Genomic DNA, 19,620 nt, shown 5'->3' on the forward strand with positions numbered 1-19,620 from the left:
ACAAATAAACTTATTTGTAGAACAGAAACAGCCTCACAGACACAGAAATATCTTATAGTAACTTATAATGGACACAACATTTAAAAAAACCTATAATGGGGGCTTCCCTGGTGGCGCAGTGGTTGAGAATCCGCCTGCCAATGCAGGGGACACGGGTTCGAGCCCTGGTCTGGGAGGATCCCACATGCTGCGGAGCAGCTGGGCCCGTGAGCCACAACTACTGAGCCTGCGCGTCTGAAGCCTGTGCTCCGCAATGGGAGAGGCCGCGACAGTGAGAGCCCCGCGTACTGCGATGAAGAGCGGCCCCTGCTCGCCGCACCTAGAGAAAGCCCTCGCGCAGAAACGAAGACCCAGCACAGCCAAAAAGAAATAAATTAATTAATAAACTCCTACCCCCAACATCTAAATAAAAACAAACCTATAATGGAACAGAATCTGCAAATTATATGTATATAAGAAGACACATATGTATACATACATATATATATATATATATATATGATTCCGTTTGAATCACTTTGCTGTACACCTAAGACTAACACAACATTGTAAACTAACCAAAGTTCAATTTTAAAAAAAATATTTGCTCTCCGGACCTTTGCTGAAGAAGTTTGTTAACCTCTGAGTTCAATGACCAGGGTTAGTGACTGGAGATAAAAGGTAGTGGAAAGGAAGGGGTGGAGACTTTTCCTTTTTTGGTATCTTCTCAACTAAATAGAGCTTTGCACCTAAGTGATGGCACTGACTGCCAGGCCTGTGGGTGCTGAGAAAGAAATGCCCCAACCGTGGGGCAGGACGGAAAGGGAGCCTGAGCCCAAGGTGGACAAGAGTCCCCGGTCAGAAAAGACAGGGGCTAGAGCTGCAAGGCAAACATATGTCTAAATCCTTCTGCCTCTTGTGCTCTTCTTTCTCTTAGTCATCCAGTTTGGTTTTGTCACCCTCTTTGTGGCCTCCTTTCCTCTGGCGCCGGTGTTCGCCCTCCTCAACAACGTCATTGAAGTGCGGCTTGATGCGAGGAAGTTCGTTACGGAGCTGAGGCGGCCAGATGCTGTGCGAACCAAAGATATCGGTCTGTCCCCTGCATCCCTCAGAGGCGACGCAGCCCATCCCCATCCCCTCCCTCCGACCCTCCCCCTGTCTCCCTGGCCGCCCCCCTCACACTATGTCGGGCATCCGGAGGGCTGGAGCATTCCTTATCACCCCTTCGAGCCCCTCATCCTTATCTCCTCGGTGCTGGAGGCCACGGTACCCCCACCCCCCGCTAGCCCCCTGCTTCGCAGACAGGGGTGCACCTAAGCCTCTCCAGACAAGCCTATCCCTGGGGGGCCCGGCAGAGCTCCACTGGTAACTTGCCTGCAAGGCGGCACTCTGACTGAAGCCTTGTCATCACTGGGCTGAGGGTGGGAATGAGGCAGACGCCCTTTTTTTCCCTGTCTTACAGGGATTTGGTTTGACATCCTCTCGGGCATCGGCAAGTTCTCTGTTATCATCAACGTAAGTGCTTGCTTTCATGACACCCTCGCTCTGTGGGAGGGGCTTTCCAGGGGAGCTGAGTCCTCAGGGCAGGAAACCTGTCCTGTTACCTCCCAGCTTCTTCCATTTGGAGCTCTGTTTAAGACAGCGCCCGGCGCCCACCCACTCCCCAGCCCTCGTTAATATCACGTATCACGTGCGCGCCTTCTAAGTCATCAGGCTGTTGCCGGAGGTGTGCAGCTTTGTCGTTCATTTCGCTAAGAGCAAGAAAGGCAATTACCCACCAGAATGTGTACCTTGGCCTTAAGAGTCCAGATCAGATCTTTCCTCGGAGCCAAGAATCATGAGGAAAGAATTGCACATATCTAGCCATCTCTTTCCTTTCTTTTTCTACCCTGGAGCTGAACAATACCTGGACCATCGCCCAGGCTGCAGTTCCTAATTACCGTTTCTCCAAGCTGTCAGTGTAAAGTCTTAATTATCCCTGGCGCTGCTTGGTTAAGATAGGACATGGAAGAAGAGGGGTCCTGTCTGCTCTGACCTCCTTAACTGCCTTGCCAGATGTGTCCACGTTTCGGAGGAAATCCTGCTGGGCCCAAGCCAGCAGCTCCTTTGGCGTCTGCGTTCCATACGGATGGTGGTCAGGCAGGGCCTCCTCTTCCGTCTCCCGGGACAGTATCTACCAGCTCAGCGCACATCAAGAAAGCCACAGCCCCCTTTCCCTTGGGAGAGAAACGCTGATTCCGGCCGTGACCTGGCTACCGAATAAAAACACATGAGACGGCACGAGGTGTGCAGAGAGGCAGAGGGGATCCGCCCGTCACACGTGGGATGTTTGATGTAGGAAGTGCACGTCTCAAGGCTGAGAAATGAGGTGCAGTTTGATCAGTAGCTGCTTTGGAGTTGTGTCTTCTAGAAAAGAGCCCCTGAGTACCAAGCGCTTTTCATCTACAACAGAATGACAGGACGTTTTACTTCCTTGGCTGTTCTAAGACTTCTTAACTGTAAGAAATGGGAGAGAATAAGAGTCTCACCAAGTAGGATCAGTCTGCAAGTTAAATGGGGTGATGAAAGGACGTATGGCCCGTGCTCCATTAATTACAGCTGTGATTATTAGAAGTCCGTTACTCACTCTCAAATATGGTTATGGCCATGCACACTCGTATATACATTTAGAAAACAATACCTAAACTGCATTTTTTAAAAGGGCTTTAATTGTTGGTGCCGAGGACAGTATAAACACCTGCCAAAAAGATTTAAGATTTTCTTTGCAGAAACTCCCTCCTCATCCGAACAGGCAGTCGTTCCTTTGTCGTTTGGTTTGCTCCATAGACCCTCATAGAGAACTTAGATACGCCAGGCGCTACGTCGGGTGTGTGCGTTTCATCCAGCAGGACCTCCTCCTTCCCCCTCTGTGTCTCACTTTTTCTAAGCAAAATGGATGAAAGAGCGACTTTCATTGTATGATGGGCTAAAAAGCGCTGAGAGATGATGGTCAAACTGAGGTTCACCGTGGAACCATATCCTTGGTGTTCCTGGCTTTCTCGTGTCCCTCAGGGGCAGATGTGTTCAATATGTGGCCATTTGGTATCCTTGCCTGTCACACTTCAGTGGCCGTCTCACCACTCTCAGTCATTTTCTCAGAAAATCTCCCACTCTACCTTGGCATGGCCAATGCCAGCATCAGTTCAGGTATCTCAGAGATGATTCACGCCCTCCCTCACCCAATGGTCCAAACTGGCTTCGCATCCTTTGCTTCGGTGGTTGTAATTCACTCTCTTGACGGCCACTGACTTGTGGGTTTCCTTACATGTATCAAAGATGGAAAAGCCAGGTAAGTCAGTGTTGTGAGCTCAGGGGCAAGGACTCTGTATCAATCAGAGCAGTGCCTCCGGATGGAGAGCCCAGGAGGGGACGGTCTCTTGGGCAGATGGACCTGCGTCACCCGCATGGTGTCCATCCTGACGGTTCCTCAGGTGCTTGTGGTTCTATCCCCAGGCTTTTGTCATCGCGATCACCTCTGACTTCATTCCCCGCCTGGTGTATCAGTACTTCTACAGTCACAACGGGACTCTGCATGGCTTTGTCAACCACACCCTCTCCTTTTTCAATGTCAGCCAGCTGAAGGAGGGAACGCAGCCCGAGAACTCACAGTTTGACCAGGAGGTTCAGTTCTGCAGGTAAAGTAATCGGGTGCAGGAGGGCAGCGAAGGACTAGAAGCAGCAGGTCCAAGGAATTATCCGGACGACTTAGAACTACATCATTATTCTCCTTCGCTTCTGTCTCCTACCCCCAAAGCCCAGATCCCTACGAGTCAGTTTCAGTGAATTGACCAATATGTATTGAGTGCCTTTTGCTAGACACCATGGAGCAGATAAAAGACGTATATAGGTTCGTCCTTACCGTCAAGGGAAGGTCTGGTTTATGGTCTGTTTGGGAAGAAAACAGAACTGGTAGGACAACTGCGCGTTATTCAGGGATTATGTCTAGTATGGGCCACGAGCCTTACGAGTGTTTGAAGGAGAAGGAGAACAGTGAGGGCCGGAATGGAAAGGGTAGGCTTCTTGGAGGGGCCATGAGGAGTTGTAGGGCAAAATGAGAGAGTATCCTGGGTATGGAGTCAGCCTGGGCCAGGTCATGGGGACGAATCTGAGGTGTTAAACACTTAGGGGCTAGCTGCTGGAGTTGGCAAGGAGAGTGCTTGGGAGATAATAATAGGGAATAATATAGGAAATACAATATAGAGAGCAACTCCTAGGGTAGTATAAGCCAAAGCGTTGTTGAATTTGAATCGGTAGGATGAAGTAGATAATGGGAAATCTCGAAATCTTACAGGAATTTTTTAAAAAATTTTTTTGCGGTACACGGGCCTCTCACTGTTGTGGCCTCTCCCGTTGCGGAGCACAGGCTCCGGACACGCAGGCTCAGCGGCCATGGCTCACGGGCCCAGCCGCTCCGCGGCATGTGGGATCCTCCCGGACCAGGGCTCGAACCCGTGTCCCCTGCATCGGCAGGCGGACTCTCAACCACTGCGCCACGAGGGAAGCCCCCTTACAGGAATTTTAATGTGATGTAATAGGAAGTTACGGACCTTTTTAGGGCCAGGGAATTATAGGCTGAAGTGTGGGCTTAGGAAAACTAATCCAGTCTCAGAGAGGAAGATGGGCTAGAATTGGGCTAACTCACGAGGGCAGCTGAGGTGCTGCATCATTCAGACATGACCGGTGGTAGGCATGGACCAGAGAGGTGGAAGTAATTCAGAGGGAGGGAGAAGATGAGCTACTTAATGTCATACGTTACAAAGCTGGGTACCAGAGACACTGGAGAGAGTGTGAATCAAGGATAACTCCAAAGTTTGGGCTGAAGCCAGAGGACTGGGAAATTGTGGGTCCATTGACAGGGATGGGGAAGATGCCAAGAGAATCTAATTTATAATAAATTAGATGAATTTGATTCCGATCATGTTGCATTTAAAATGATGGTCGGAAATCTAAGGGGCAGTTTCCATCTAACACCTAGAGGGAATAGCTGGAATTCCTGAGAGGACCAACTTAGAGTCATGATTGTAATTTGTCAGCACCGGGATCATTGAAGCCGAGGAACAGAAAACTCTCCACTACTTACCAGAGAAGGACAAAGAAAGAGAAAAAGAGCAGAGGGGAATAAGTTCTTTCAGACTCAGTCTGAACCACAAAAGGGAGAAAACGAATTGGTCTTCCCAACCCAGAGGACTGAGTTAAACAACCTTCCCAATGTGTGATTTAAATGGAAGGGTATTCTGGTCCCAGGAGCAATAACTTTAGGGCTTCACACTAGCCAACCAGAAAGGCTCAAAGTCAGGGACCAGATCTAAGAATAGAGAAGTCCATTTATTCACAGATACTGATTCATGTGGCCTAGATGTTTCTAGCATTTTCGCATCTGGGACTATAACAAGTCGTCGTCACTCGAGCAGGCAGATTTGGCTACTACCCTGCGTTGCCCAGGGGCTACTGCTGGCGGGCCAGACTGTCTGTCCATGGTGCTGGATTTGGGTCTGCAGATCCGCTGTACAGTGGGGTCTGGACCAGCTGGTAGCATTTAGATTTGCTCCAGCAGGGTAGGTGAAGTCAGTCAGCACCTTCACATTAGACGAACGGGCACTGAAAAGTGAGGACAAAATCATTTTTGTAACTGGAAGGTACAGAAATCATCTTGTTGAAACTCTCATTCTACATAAAAAGAAACCAAGGCTTAGAAAGTTGAAGAGTTTTCCAAGGTCACAGAGGTTTCTAGCAACAGACCCGGAAGCAAGACTCACGTCTCTCCAGGAACACAAGCTTCGACGCCCACGCTCGGGGGATTGCAGCACGAGTGTGACTTGTCATGTGGGGAAGCGAGGCTAACGCTGTTCCTTTAGTGGGTCTAGAAGCACAAGTCTCACCAGAGCACCAAGGGACTCTGACCTTGTCCTTGACCGTCACATCTTCCAGTGACACTACGAATGTGCTTTCCAGATATATCAGTGGCTTACCCTGGCTTAAACACAAGGGGACTTTAATGCCTCTCTGTTGAGTCGAGGGTAGTTCTAGTTGGGTAGATTTGATTCAATCTGCCCAAACCAAATCTTTCTCCATCTTCCAACCCTACTGTAGCCAGTGATGACTGTAGTTTCAAACACTGGATGACTGCCAGCAGCTCCAGGCCAGTATCATACTGTGTCCGAGTCCAGCGGGAACAAAAGCCTATACGTCTTTCCCCACAATCTCAACAAAAGTCCTGCTGCCGCTTGTTGGCTGGGATTAGTACGCACTTCCTACCCAGAGCCGATCGCTGTGGCCAGAAGAATGCGACGCTTTCCATGGTCTTTGGGGCCGTGGGGTTAGGGGTAGGAAGTGACATTATCTCCATCTGAAGCACGTGATCTCAGACTAGTGGGTGGTTCCCTCCTCCTCTGAGATCTGAAGTCAAGATGAACGGATGCATCTCAACCAAAACAACGGGTGCCCAGGAGACCAGGTGTTATTAGCACACGTGGGTCACATCGAGCTTTGCTGTATCTACCGTCAGAGTCACTGGACTTTCCAGCCAGATGTAAAGCCCTGATAACTCTTCCCTCCATTGTTTCCAGGAAAGTAGATGGGATCGTGGCTCATCTGTGGCCTGCTAAGTGGCGGAATTAACACCGGGTGCGTGTGCAGGAAGTGCACGCTGTATTTCTGTCAAGAAAAACGTACCTGCAGAAAATAGATCATTCAGGAATCAAACCAAAAGCATTTCTGGCATGTCCACCATTGTTTCTTTACTCCGTACCAGTGGGGATTGTAGGTTCATTGTGCATCTATTTTTGAGGCGTTACTATAGGCTTGGCATTGGTTATATAAGAGGGAACAAGACGCAGTGCCTCCCGCGAGGAGTCTAGCTGGACAGGCGAGATGAGCATGCACTCAGCGATGAGAACAGAGCTTCCGCACGTGCAGTCGGGCAACTGCAGGGAGCTCTCAGAGCCTTGAAGGAGGAGGCCACGCACCTGACCCAGACCTAAGTGTCCAGTGCCGGAAGGAGAACCTGTTGAAACGGCTCACTCACGGGACCAAGCCGGCCTGGGTGGGAGGGGGCTGTCAGGTGGTGACAGAGGTCCAGGGAGAACGGGGTGTCCCAGGTAGAGGGGCTAGATGATGCTCAGTGGTCAGAGCTGGAACGAGAGGCGTGAGCTAAGAGAGGTGAGGCGGGGAGAAGCACAGAAGCCAGACCAGGAAGAGCATGTTGGTCATGGGGGTGGGGGGGTGTGGACTCACCTTAGGGCACTGGGAGCCGCGGTGGGGGATGGAAGGGACTTCTCACTGGTATCATCTCTGACTTCGCTGTGGAGACCAGTGGGTTACATTGAAAATAAAGAGCTGCCCGGGCTTCCCTGGTGGCGCAGTGGTTGAGAATCTGCCTGCCAATGCAGGGGACACGGGTTCGAGCCCTGGTCTGGGAGGATCCCACATGCCGCGGAGCAGCTGGGCCCGTGAGCCACAACTACTGAGCCTGCGTGTCTGGAGCCTGTGCTCCGCAACGGGAGAGGCCGCGACAGTGAGAGGCCCGCGCACCGCGATGAAGAGCGGCCCCCGCTCGCCGCAACTAGAGAAAGCCCTCGCACAGAAACGAAGACCCAACACAGCAAAAAGAAATTAATTAATTAATAAACTCCTACCCCCAACATCTAAAAAAAAAAAAAAAAGCTGCCCTAGTTTGAAATGTAAGCAGATGTCTGGGGAGCGGGGTCCTCGAATCATCTAGATATGCCGTCTCAAGTGGGTATACTTTGGGGGCTACCTGTCCTAGGTGGATGAGGATTGCTGATGAAAATCTCTACCTACCCCAGGTAGGTTCTCCTCACCGCGTGCCGTGTGGGCCTGTCTGGCTCGCCTAGTCTCTGGAGGTTGATGAAGTGTAGGCATAAACTACTGATGTCTTTGTAAGCCAGGATTCGTCAGCAGCTGTCGGAAATAGAAGTGAAGGGGGTGGGGGATGGAGGGGGCTGGGGGGAGACAGAGAGAGAGAGATTATGAGAAACACAGACAACGCTAGAACTAGCCCCGAAGCCCACGTCTAGAACCGCTCCCGTGATGGGAAATGCAAAGTTTGTCCTTATTTCCTGGCAAATAGCGTTGGGAACTCGATGACCCTTCTTATTCTTAGCTCTCCGTGACCCCCGGAGATAAATGTGGTCAAATAAAACTGAGGTCTCCGGCTCCAGTCCAGCCTCGCCAGGGATAGAGGTATCTTAAAAATAGCAATAAAATTTAGGACAAGTCTCCGGCTGCCCATTTGAGATGCATTCCCAGCATTTTTGGAGCAACGTCTGCCTTAGCCATCTGACTGCCCCGGCCGGGCTGCTCCGTAAACAGCCCCGTGACGTCAGTCTGCAGGCTTGATTAGTGGTCATTTGACAGGGTCGAGGGACCACTGTATCCTACAGGCTGGATGGTGACTCGAGCTCCTGGCTCAGCGGAGTGGAGCGGAGAGGTCAGTAGGGCAGAACCTGGCCAGGGACCCGGGTCTGAGAGCTCAAGGAGCCCACCTGGGCTTGGGCAACCCACTAGGTCTGTTTAGAGATGCTGAGCGTCCCGAAACAGCATCCTTGGATGGCTCCCTCAGGTTTTTCTGCAGGACCCAAGTTCTTCCCTATCCCAGGGTCCCGGGAGTTCCCTTCCAGGGTTTGCCTGCCTCTCATCTGTTTCTGGCCGAGACCAGAGGGAGAGCCAGCTTTCTGTGGTGGTGCCTTTCCTCACCTTTATCAACACTGCATCACCCCAGGCCTGATTAGTTCGTAAAGGCCTGTGCTGTTTTCCCTTGTTCAAAGTCAATTACAGAAGACGCTTTTAAGCAGCTCAGATGGTACAAAAATATCGTATGCCGTTGTGTTCAGCACTAATGTGACATTACTTTCCAATGGGAGTATTAAATTTTGTTTTTTACATACCACTGTTTTGAGTTGAGAAATGCATTTACTAATTGATTTATAACTAAAACATGCATTTATAACTAAAACAGCATTTTTTTAAAAAAAGCCATTTCTGAATGTCAGTGACCAACCCCTCAGTTTGTTACGTTGGCACCCTTCCTGCCCGCAGTGATTCTGTTCTGTGATGAATTGTGGCCAGTTTCACTGTCACTGGTCACCCCTGCAAGTGAGGATGGGAAGGGATGTCTGAGCCAGGAGTCTCTCTTCCCACTGTGCACCTCAGTTTCCCCATCTGTAAAAGTGGGGACTTGGAATAAGTAATCTCCAAAGCTTCTTTTATACTTAGTGTAAAAATATAATCGTGGATGACACATGTAATACATTACTTTATTCCTGCAAAAATTCTAAACATTACAGGCAACCTCTCCAGCTCTGTCCCACCTCCACTCGGCCCTGCCCAGCCCTAGGCATCTTCCCAGCGGTAGCCACGGCAACGCATTTATATGACTCTTTCTCAGACATTGTTCCATGGATTAACATAAAAATGAATTTATAGAACCTTTAAGATGTTTCACGGACTCGTTTTATAATAATGACATATATTTTGAGTTAATAGGAACCTTGTTTCTTTAGGTAGTGTATAAATTCAGCTCAATGTGACTATTTCATAGGGTTAGAACAATCTAGGTAAAATACAAATGCAGTTTTAAAGCTGAGAAGATGTTGATTTTTGTACCGCTTTCACTTATCGTATGTGAGTCTGCCTGACTTAATACTATACCTGTGCTCCTGGGAGCTTAGTATAAAGATATATTGGAGTCAGCCGAATGGTACCATTAATTGCATCCTTCTTTGATGATGAACTTTTTATTATAAAAGTAATTCTATATAATGTATATATGTGTGTGTATACATATAAAAGGAAAAGCCCCTCTTCTCAGCCCCTAGCCCAGTCATTCTCTCCCAGAAGAAACCATGGTGTCCCTTTCTGCCACCAGAAATTACACTCGCGTGTGCTGTCTTCTTTACTGCTCACTGTGTTTCCCTTTAACATTCAGCGCACACACACGTACACACACACACGCGTGTGCTCATTTGCTCATGGTGGGCTGAGAGGGCTCTCGCGCGTGCACCTACCGTACACTCGGCACAGAGATGCACGTTTTGTTGCCTCCGTGTGAATTAGAACGCTGAGGTCCAGGGATGTGGAATAACTTTCTCGGCTTCCTACAATTAGTAAGTGGCCCAGCCACTCCAGCGCAGACATGCTTTTTAGACCCTCTAGTCGTTTCTTTATTGGAAGACTCTCCTTATTACAAGACTACAGGGAACTCTCAAACTCAATGTTAAGGCTCAAAGAAAATAAAGGAAGACTGAGGGATGAGGGTGAGATCTGGGAACCATGCCTAAAATTATATCCCTGAGCGTCAATCCCAGCCAGCAGATGCAGGAAGTGACCAGATGTGGGGTTCGCCCAGTGCTTGACCACGCAGTGGGACTTTGGGAGAGCCAGAGCTCTCAAAACCGGGGGAAAGGGTATGCTTTGGAAAGCATTGGAGCTAATGGGAATGGAGCAGAAGTTCTCCTTCCCATCAGCCTGAGGCTTCCCTGCTTTGTGCCATTTACCTGGACCCGGAGCCTGAGAGAAGCCCCCTGCAGTTGGGCGTTGGCTTTCTCTTCTTTATTCATCTCAGCATCATGGGAAATTCGGAGCGTCCGAGCTTGAGTGCTCAGAAATCCTCCTGGAAAGCCAGGGGAACAGGGATGCTCCCTGGGAGCAGGGATGTGTATGCTCCATCTTCTTTTAACAGAAGACGTGTATTTCTTAAGTCACCTTCGGTTAAAGGAGGAAGAACATTTATTGAGTCCTCTGATATGTCTGGTAGTATGCTGAGTGGTCTTCGTTCCAGCTTTGTGAGATGCAAAGTCCACATTTCATGGACGAGGATCCTGGCCATCAGATCTTTGGGTAACTGTCTAGAGGATGGAGAACTGAAATAGTGGGGGTGGGATCAGGCCTTCACCTGCTGACTCCAAAGCCCACGCTTTTGCCAATGCTGTTCTCTGCTCTAGGCTTGGAAGCGAAATAGACAGACAGCTGTCACCAGGCTGGCCACAATTAAGTCCACTAGCCACCCTGTCTTTTCTGGACACTTCTAGTCCTAAAACTAATGATCTCTTTGTTTAATGAGTGTCTTCTGATTACTCAGAAACATTTGATACGCTTGACTTCTTAGGATGAATTTTTTTTTAAAATTCTGAAATCAGAGCTTATATTGGAACGTAAATAAGCCATCATTTACCTGGTGGCAGAGGCTTACTGGAATCAGTGTTTCTCAAACTATGAATTCATCAGTGAGTTAGGAAACCACTTCAGTGGGTCATGACCAGCATTTTAAAGACTAGGAGAGTAGAGGATAGCAGAGAACAGGAAACTGTCCGTGCACAGCGCACAGCAAGGATGAGTATGTTTTGTGTGTGTGTGTGATTTTTATTTCTGTGATATATACGTACGTGTGCACTAATGTAAAATGCATTGCTTACTCCAGGTCACTGTTTTTTTAAAAAGTGAGCTTTGAAAAGAGAAATGTGAACAGATGTATAATTCGTTAAATTGCGTGTTGCTGTTTTCTGGGCATAGCTTGCCCTGTAGTTACTGACAAAGCACCCTTAAGCCATTGGCACAGACGGATTGCAAGCTGAGCTTTCTGGACGTATCTGTGTGTTAATCTCTCCCCAGATCCTTGATTAGATGGGTGTGCCTGCCAGATTCAAAACATGTTGTGGACACTCGGGGAGGGCAGAGTGACGTTTCCAAAAGCTGTAGTGAGTTAGTAGCAGAAGTGGGACCAGAATTAGATTATTTATGGATTCTTTGCAGACTGGAAAAAAAAAAAGAGAGCTGAGCAATGGCTGTCATACTGAGGTCAGTGAGCAGCTGTTCCTTCATTGATGGAGCTAGAAAACAAGGGAGATGGACTCTGATTGCAGCAGCAGGGATTGGGCTAGACCTGGGGAGGGATTTCCTCACCATGAAAAGTAGGGGTGTGTGTGTATCACCCCTCCTCCAGAGGTCTTGAGAAAAGCAAGATAAATTCCCTTCTGCCGTGGGGTTTTGGGGGGACAGCAGGAGGGTGGGTGAGCCTGAGTACTTTTCCCAACCAAATGTCCTTATTCCCTTGGCCACACCCTCCCTCCTTCCCATGAGCGGGCGTGGTCTGGAGCTGGCTGTGTTTCTGTCCTCAGCCGGGGATGGCGAGGATAAGCCCCACGGTGTTCAGCTGGGTTGTAGTTAGCTTTGCATTTCATCCGGATGACAAACCAGGCCTGCAGCAGCTGCGATCAGCTGTTGGAAGAGAGGGACCGGGTGAGGAGGGGGCAGCTCCTGGCCTCTTGCCCAGCCCTAGTCCAGCGCTCAGCACCCACCTCTCCGCCTGCCTCTTTCTGCGGCTGGCTCTCCCCACTGTGATTTCTTCTGCCTTTTGCCCTGCATCTCTTCATCTTCCTGTGTTTTTTTTCTCTTCTCCCCTTTATGTCTTCTTGGGCCATCGGAAGCCACTGTGCTTCTATGTGGTAGAGCAGCGGGTTCATTCGGCACAGGGGAAGGTGCAGAGAGCCCCCACTGCTGAACCCCCTTCCCCAAACAGCAGCTAGTAGTCAGGAGCTTTTCGACAATAGGAGAAAAGCCCAGATTCAGGCAGACTTGGATTCTCACCTTGACTCCACCCCTTGCTGGCCAATCATTGAACTTCTCTGAGCCTCGGTTTCCTCCTGGGTTATTCAGGGATATCCATGCCTTCCTGAGGATCTTGTTGTGAAATGAGGAGACCTCCAGAAAAGCCCCTTGCTTGGGGATGGACGCACGCTGCGCGTTCAGTCTATGCTTGTTCTCCCCTGGGCCCCTCCTGGGACAGAGCTCCCTCCCCGCCTTCCTCGGCAGCCGTGCGCCCCGCCTGGTGGCCTGGTGCCACCCCACCTCTGCTTCAGCCCAGGGCTTGTTTTGCTTTTACTGAGCCTCGAAGATTTGTTGAATTCCATGGAGAAAACTGTTCCGTGAAGGGGCATAATTCTTCTGTACCAACTCTTGTTATTTTTCCAGGCTTAGAAAAAAAGGGAGTCTGAGAAAATAAGCCGTTTTTAACATGAGTCATCCCAAGATGGGGGGAAAAGGCAACAGCTCGGACGAGCCCTAGACGTCACCACCGTCTGAGCTTACGTCAGGCACTGACATTTTATTTCTTAAACCACGTGGGCAGGTGATAAAGATGGTTAGTGAAAGGGGATATTGCCCAACTGAGACTCTGAACCACTGCCCTCCTCCCAGAATTCACTCGGCCTTCAGCTTGCTCTGAATCAGCCATCAGGCGAGGCTGGCCCCTCTCCTAGGCAACCGGCTGGGGAGGACACCCTTGACCGTCTGTTGGCACCTGCGTTTTCACTGAGCCCCGGGCTGCGGAGCAATGTACGTGGTGTCCGGGGGTCTCCCCACCCCCTCAGAGCCCACAGGCTAGTGGAGCCAGGATGGCCTCATAGTCCTGGGTTCCTCTTGTGATTCCTGGGCTCCTCTGGAAGGAGAATCCAGAGGAAGCTTCTGGGGATGTTGGAGAGAGTGAGAAAGCCACTTCTAGGCTGACGTTGGCTTTTTTGGACTCTGGCCCTTTTTTGGACGTTGTTGGCTGGGCCGTGGACTCCTCACCTCTGCCTCCTACGCCCCCGAGTCTGAGAGTCAGGGCTTTGCCTTCTGCCTTGACCTTTGAGGCTGCACCAGAGAAGGAGTAGCTCCTTCCCTGCATTTCCTCCCAGTCTTCACATGGCCTTTCTCTCTGCACAGGTTTAAGGATTACCGGGAGCCGCCCTGGGCCCCAAACCCCTATGAGTTTTCCAAGCAGTACTGGTCCGTTCTGTCTGCCCGTCTGGCTTTTGTCATAATCTTCCAGGTGAGTTGTTCAGATAAGGCACAGCGGGTCAGGATCCGGGCTGCAGGGGTACAGGTGGCCCCGTCTCCGGGTTTTCAGGGCGCTCTGTGACTCGGGGGCCTTCGCGTGCGGCGGGCAGCCCTGAGACCCTTCCCTGGGTGAGGGCTTTCATTAACGGGTGGATTTGCAGAAGGAGGATAAGGCACAGAGTAAGGTTACAGGACAGATGTGGAGTAAGGTGCAGGGTGGAGACTGAGTCCCGTGTACACCTAAGACCAGGAAGTGGGGAGCAGCGTGGGAGAGCAGAGCCTCACCTCGGGGCTCGGTTTAAAAGGCCAGCATCTGGCTTGACCAAGCGGCTCCAGATCTCTTATGGCAGCCTCTGGGAGCAGCCCTTGGTTCCCAAGCCTTCCCTGGGCCCTGGGAGCACGCAGGGTTCAAGGTCGAGCTGGGGGTGGGTTCAGAGCGTGGAGGACAGATGGCAGGGCTCCGACATCTCTTGGGCTGTCACTGTCCTCCAGGTCTAAGGAGAGGGGGCGTGCGAGCATCAGATGGGCAGGCAGAGGAAACTACAGCTGGAGGGTGAGGGGCAGCGCGCGCAGGCCTGGGAGCCAGAGCGCACGGGGAGCTGCCCTTTAGCGGGCGGTGCTGGAACTGCAGGACGTGTTCACCCACTTAAATAGAAACCGCTCCCAGGAAGGGGGGGTCTCATCCTACACTGCGGGAGGGGAGGTGGCTTACTGGGGGGAAGGAAGGCACTTACGGATGTGCACAAAACCTCAGAACCGATGCAGGCCCTCTGAGGCAGGGCCCGGGCAGGCCGTGAGACCAGAACGTGGGGTTGGCTGAGGTCGGAAGTCGGTGCAGAAGCCAAGGGTCCACCTCCGGTATGGGGACGGAGGGACAGCTGGGAAGAAGAGAGGGGCGGTTGGTTCAGGGAGAGCCCTGCAGGGGCCGCTGGGCTCTGGAGCCCGGATCCTGGAGGCAAGAACAGGACACGTGGGGGCAGGGGGGCGGAGGGGAAGAAGCCAGTTCACACTGTCTGGCCGTGCATGGGAGGGGCGCTCTGGGAGATGGGTGCTGTCCCTACTCCACTTTCACCCGGGGACCCCAAGGGACAGTGAAGCTCGTTGGCTGAGTCGGCCGAGGAGCCAGAGGAGCCCAGAGGCCCCCTGCTCCCCCTCCCCGGGTCTGGGGTCTGTGCCCTCACCGCTGCCCAGCCTGCCTTCCCCGGGGCGGTGGAGCCCTCCCGCCCAGCCTCTCCTCTCACCACCCCCTTCCGGCTCTCCAAGAACCTGGTGATGTTCCTGAGCGTCCTTGTGGATTGGGTGATCCCTGACATCCCCACCGACATCAGTGACCAGATCAAGAGGGAGAAGAGCCTGTTTGTGGACTTCTTCCTGAAAGAGGAGCAGGAGACGCTCAGGCCGACGGAGGAGCCTGCCTGGAGGAGCCAGGGCGCCGGCCGTCGCAGTGGGGGCAGCCCGGCAGCCAGCCCGGTGCCCTCGGGCCGGAGCCAGCCGGGCAGCAGCTCGTCCCCGGGGTCCCAGCACACCAGTGTGTGAGCAGCTGAGACCAGCCCGGGGCTGCGCACCCGCATGGGTGCGGTGTCCGTCCTTCCGCAGGATCTGGCCTGAGGGGCTCTTGAAAAGGGCGTGTGTGTGCGTGTGTGTGTGTGTGTGCGTGTGGACAGAGGTTAGAGACAGGAGGCAGAGGATGGGCGCGGGAGGGAAGAGAATGACGCTGCTTCTCAGAAACTTCAAGCTTGGGTTTCTTTTAGGTCCTCTTTTGAGCTGTATCCTTTGGGCGATTGGTACCCCCTTTTGCATCCATTGGTGAAAGAATTGGGTCTCTCCAGCCCAGAGTCCCAGGCACCGCGAGCCCTGCCCTGTGCCCCCTCGGATACCGTCCCCGAATTTCGGTGGCCGCGGGCCATGAGAAGCACAGTCCGGGCCCTGTTTCAGCCCCATCATAAGTGATCACCACCCCCACTTCCTACCATCACCCTGAGAAAACCCTCTGCATCACTGTCACAGCCTCAGTGGATGCAAATTAAGTTCCGTGGCTGATTGCTGTGGCCTCTGGACCTAATGGTGAGCAAAGGTCCAGACCTGGGCTTGTCTCCCGTTCATGTCATGGGGATGCTTTGAGCTGAATGCAGCTAGCCATCATTTTATGCAGGTTCAGGTTTAAAATAATAAATGGAAACATTCTTTATAAAGATGCATCTCCTTGTCTTCGGTTCTCTCTCTCCTGCTTCCTACTGATATTTTTGGAGCCCCTACTGGATGCCAGTCATTGTCCTCAGACCAGAGATACAGCAGGGGACAAAAGACAGAATCCCACTGCGCCGAGTTATGTTCTGGGGACGGTTACCTCAGACAGTGAGCGGATGAATGCACAGCATTTCAGGCGATCATAAGAAATATAAAACAGGATAAGGGAGACAGGAAATGTGAGGGCATGGGAGGAGGGGTTTGCCATTTTGTACATGAATTAATGACAAACCCAGGATGGTTCGGAGATCACCTCTTGCAAAGCTAACGTCATTGATCGGTAGCGGCCTCCCGAGCTCTGCGGGGAGATTTTCTAGTTGGAAGCAAAGGCCAGACGTCATTTATCATTGCCTTTCACACACCTCCACCCACCTGCTGACAAGAACCAGTGCACTGGCCCTTGCCTGGGGACCTGGCCCCAGTTCCCTGCAGGTCAGTCTGACTAGCGTACAACTTGGTCACAGTGGAAGCTGCCAGGAAGGCCACACCCCAGAGGAGGTGTTGGTTACTTTAAGGACATGCTGAAGTTTTAGGTGGGTTTTCCAGTTTTTGATTTTCACGCCCACCATCTTTTCTCAACATTTTCCCTCCTTGTCCAAATCCTTTATACTTTAGGAACATGCTCTTCCCGAATAATACGTCACTCTCCCCCCACCCCTCCATCCATTTATAATCTACGGTGTTTGAATCCAGCAGCTTCTAAACTCTTATATGAATCTGTCACGGATAATCTGGAAGAGAGGTGAAGGCTCCCACCAGCCCCCTGTAACCTTACTCTCTTGCATTTCCTGTGCTGCTGAAGGCTGCACCTTTTCCTGCAGTGTGTGTTTTCTGAGATAAATTTCTTGCTGGTAAATGAGGTTGGACTGGGTTTTCTGGGATACATTTCTTGCTAGTAACTGAGGTTGGACTCGTCCATTCCTCCCCTGACAAGTACAGTTCTGCAGCTCCCAACAGCACGGCACAAATGAAGGGTATGGCTCAGTGTGGATGACTGAGCTTACCTTCCACGGAGCCATTCTACTCACCTTTTGCACGGTTGGCCCTGGGCAACCGTGTCTCGGATCTCCTAAACCCCTCCAGCGCAGGTAAGCGGTGTCCACATTTCCACTCCTGCCCCGACCCACGGGGGTATCCGCTCTGCTCCGCCACAGCAGAGGGCGCCAGAGAGCAGAGCCCACCCTTCAAGGCTGAGCCACGCGTTCTGGAAAACAAAGCAGATGTTTCTTACACACGCAGCCCTGTTTGCACATCTGGCTCCCCTCCTACTCCCCTCCCTCCTCTTCCCTGTCCCCTGCACAGCAGCAGATGGCAGTGCCCGCAAAGCCACCTCCCTTCAGGACCAGCCGAGAAGACGTTCTGCCCAGGACTCTCACCCAGACACGGTGGATCCCACCGACGCTTCCGGCCTCCCCGGGGCTCCTGCAGTTTTATCTGCAGAAAGGAAGTGCAAGGCGAAAGCCAGACGGGAATTCCAAAAGACAGCTCCGCATACGAGTTCAGGAACCTTCATGTTTCATGAAGCTTCTTTCTCTCCCTTCGTCACGGAGGCCCGAGACTTCCCAGCCAGGATGTCTTCCTCAATTAGGGGGATGAAGCCACAGGCCGTAAGGGAAAGAGGCAGACTTTTGACATGGGTCCCACATCATAACCTGCTCTTCGTTTTCCCCCAGCACAGTGGACTCTGGTTGGCCTGTCTCAGGTTCCTCAGAGAGTATGTGTCATCTTCTATCAAGAACCACATCTGCCTGGTCTGAGTGAGGCTGCGTGTTGGGGAACAGGTGAGGCCCCTGAAATAGGCCTTGTCAGCCCTGTCCCCCGGGCCACCTTCCTGCTACACTCGCGAGAACTTTGCTGGGTGTCTCCCTTACCAACTTCAAACTTGGTTTTCTCAGCTGTCAACCCCAGGCTTTCCTCCACCTGCCTCTTCTGATTCTTTTCTTCTTGCTTCCATTAATGGCCCACTGTCTTTTCACGGGGCTGAGTTTTTCCATTTTATCTGTCTTCTCAGTGGCCCCTGCCTCTTTTCAGAAACCCCTCGGAAGCTCCTCTCCACGGAGCTGGGCCACATACGTGCAGTACTTTTCCATATCATTATGTCAAAAGCAGGTGGTGTTATTAACATGGGCAGATCCTGGCTTTGTGGGACCAGGAGCTTCTACAATTTTAGGGACCCTCTTTAAGAAAAAAGTACCCCAGATTATGAAAGAAACTTAGGTACAAATGTGACTATGTATCTAGCATGAAGAGAGAAATCATTAAAAAATTATACATTTTAGGCTAACACGAGAAACACCACAAAAGGGACTTCCCTGGGAGCCCAGTGGTTGAGACTTCGCCTTCCAGTGCAGGGGGTACGGGTTGGATCCCTGGTCGGGAGCTAAGATCCCACATGCCTCGTGGCCAGAAAACCAAAACATAAAACAGAAGCAGTATTGTAACAAATTCAATAAAGACTTTAAAAAGGTCCACATCAAAGAATCTTTAAAAAAAAAATCTTAAAAAAAACCCCAAACACCACAAAAGCTGTAACAAATAACTTCATTTTTTATTAATTAACCAACTCGCTCACCCTTATAATAATACTGCTCCCTCCACACCATTGGCTGCAGGTTCTTTAATTGCCTTTTCATACCAATATTTCCAATAAGGAGAAGAGAAAGGAATCCCGTCTTTTCCTCTAGCAAGTTTGATCTATATTTACTTTCTATTTTGGTTAGAAACTTAAAATTTTTTCTTTCAGTTCCACAACTCACTGTTGGTCATTTCATGTGAATTTTAAGATTACGGTCAAATTTGGGAAAGCGTCTATCAAGTTCCTTTCATCGATAAGCTCTAAGATTGAAAAAATGTTCCAGACATTTTGAAAGCAATTCACCTCTATTCTCTGTACATCCTTCTAGTGCTGGGCACCCGTGGAAGGGGCCTTGGAGCTAAAATTGCATTAGCTTTAATGTCAGTGTGCCTCTCATCATTAGCCCTGTTTTGATAGCCACTGAAACTGAAGCCTGCAGTTCACACAGCTGTAAGGACTTCAGCACCAGGGTACAGGCTTCTGTTTCTTGGATATCATGACCACTCGCTCAGAGGCCCACTGCCCCTGGATGCTCTCCCGGCGGCCCATGGCCTAAGGCCAGTGACAGGACCAGTACTAGTAATGATATAAGGACAGTCACCACCCACAGAGCAATTACTAGGAGCTATTTCTTCTGCTAAGAACTGAACGCTCTTCACAGTCTTTAATCCGTACAACCTCCTGCGAAGTGTCTTTAGTGCCTGTCTTACTAAAGAGCCCTGCCACCAGCTTGGATTGCAAGCCCTCCTTTTCCTGTGAATGGCTGGAGCGCCCACATGACGATTAAGGAAGCTGGACCAAGATGCCATCGGCGTCTCCTTCTTGAGGCCTCCTGCCTTGGGTTCCCCCAAGTTCTCCAGGGCCTACCCATCCCAAGGGGGCTTCCAGAGACCCCCTGAGGAGACAGCTGGGGGGTATTCCGTGCTCTTTGGCGAGTGTCACACGTG

The 19,620-nt window shown here is 51.1% G+C and overlaps 1 protein-coding gene across 1 annotated transcript in view; it reads left to right on the forward strand.

Moving 5' to 3' along the window:
- The window catches only part of ANO2 (anoctamin 2), a 334,695-nt gene extending 318,646 nt beyond the window's left edge, over nucleotides 1-16,049 (forward strand). Inside the window, exons 21-25 of the mRNA XM_060167142.1 lie at nucleotides 917-1,069; nucleotides 1,442-1,494; nucleotides 3,472-3,653; nucleotides 13,738-13,843; nucleotides 15,115-16,049. Coding sequence (XP_060023125.1) covers nucleotides 917-1,069; nucleotides 1,442-1,494; nucleotides 3,472-3,653; nucleotides 13,738-13,843; nucleotides 15,115-15,387 — 767 coding nt within the window. The 3' untranslated portion in view covers nucleotides 15,388-16,049. The remainder of the gene's footprint in view (nucleotides 1-916; nucleotides 1,070-1,441; nucleotides 1,495-3,471; nucleotides 3,654-13,737; nucleotides 13,844-15,114) is intronic.
- Nucleotides 16,050-19,620: the final 3,571 nt, after the last annotated feature.

The sequence above is a fragment of the Lagenorhynchus albirostris genome, chromosome 11, assembly GCF_949774975.1.
Source record: "Lagenorhynchus albirostris chromosome 11, mLagAlb1.1, whole genome shotgun sequence".
NCBI classification, from domain to species: domain Eukaryota; kingdom Metazoa; phylum Chordata; class Mammalia; order Artiodactyla; family Delphinidae; genus Lagenorhynchus; species Lagenorhynchus albirostris.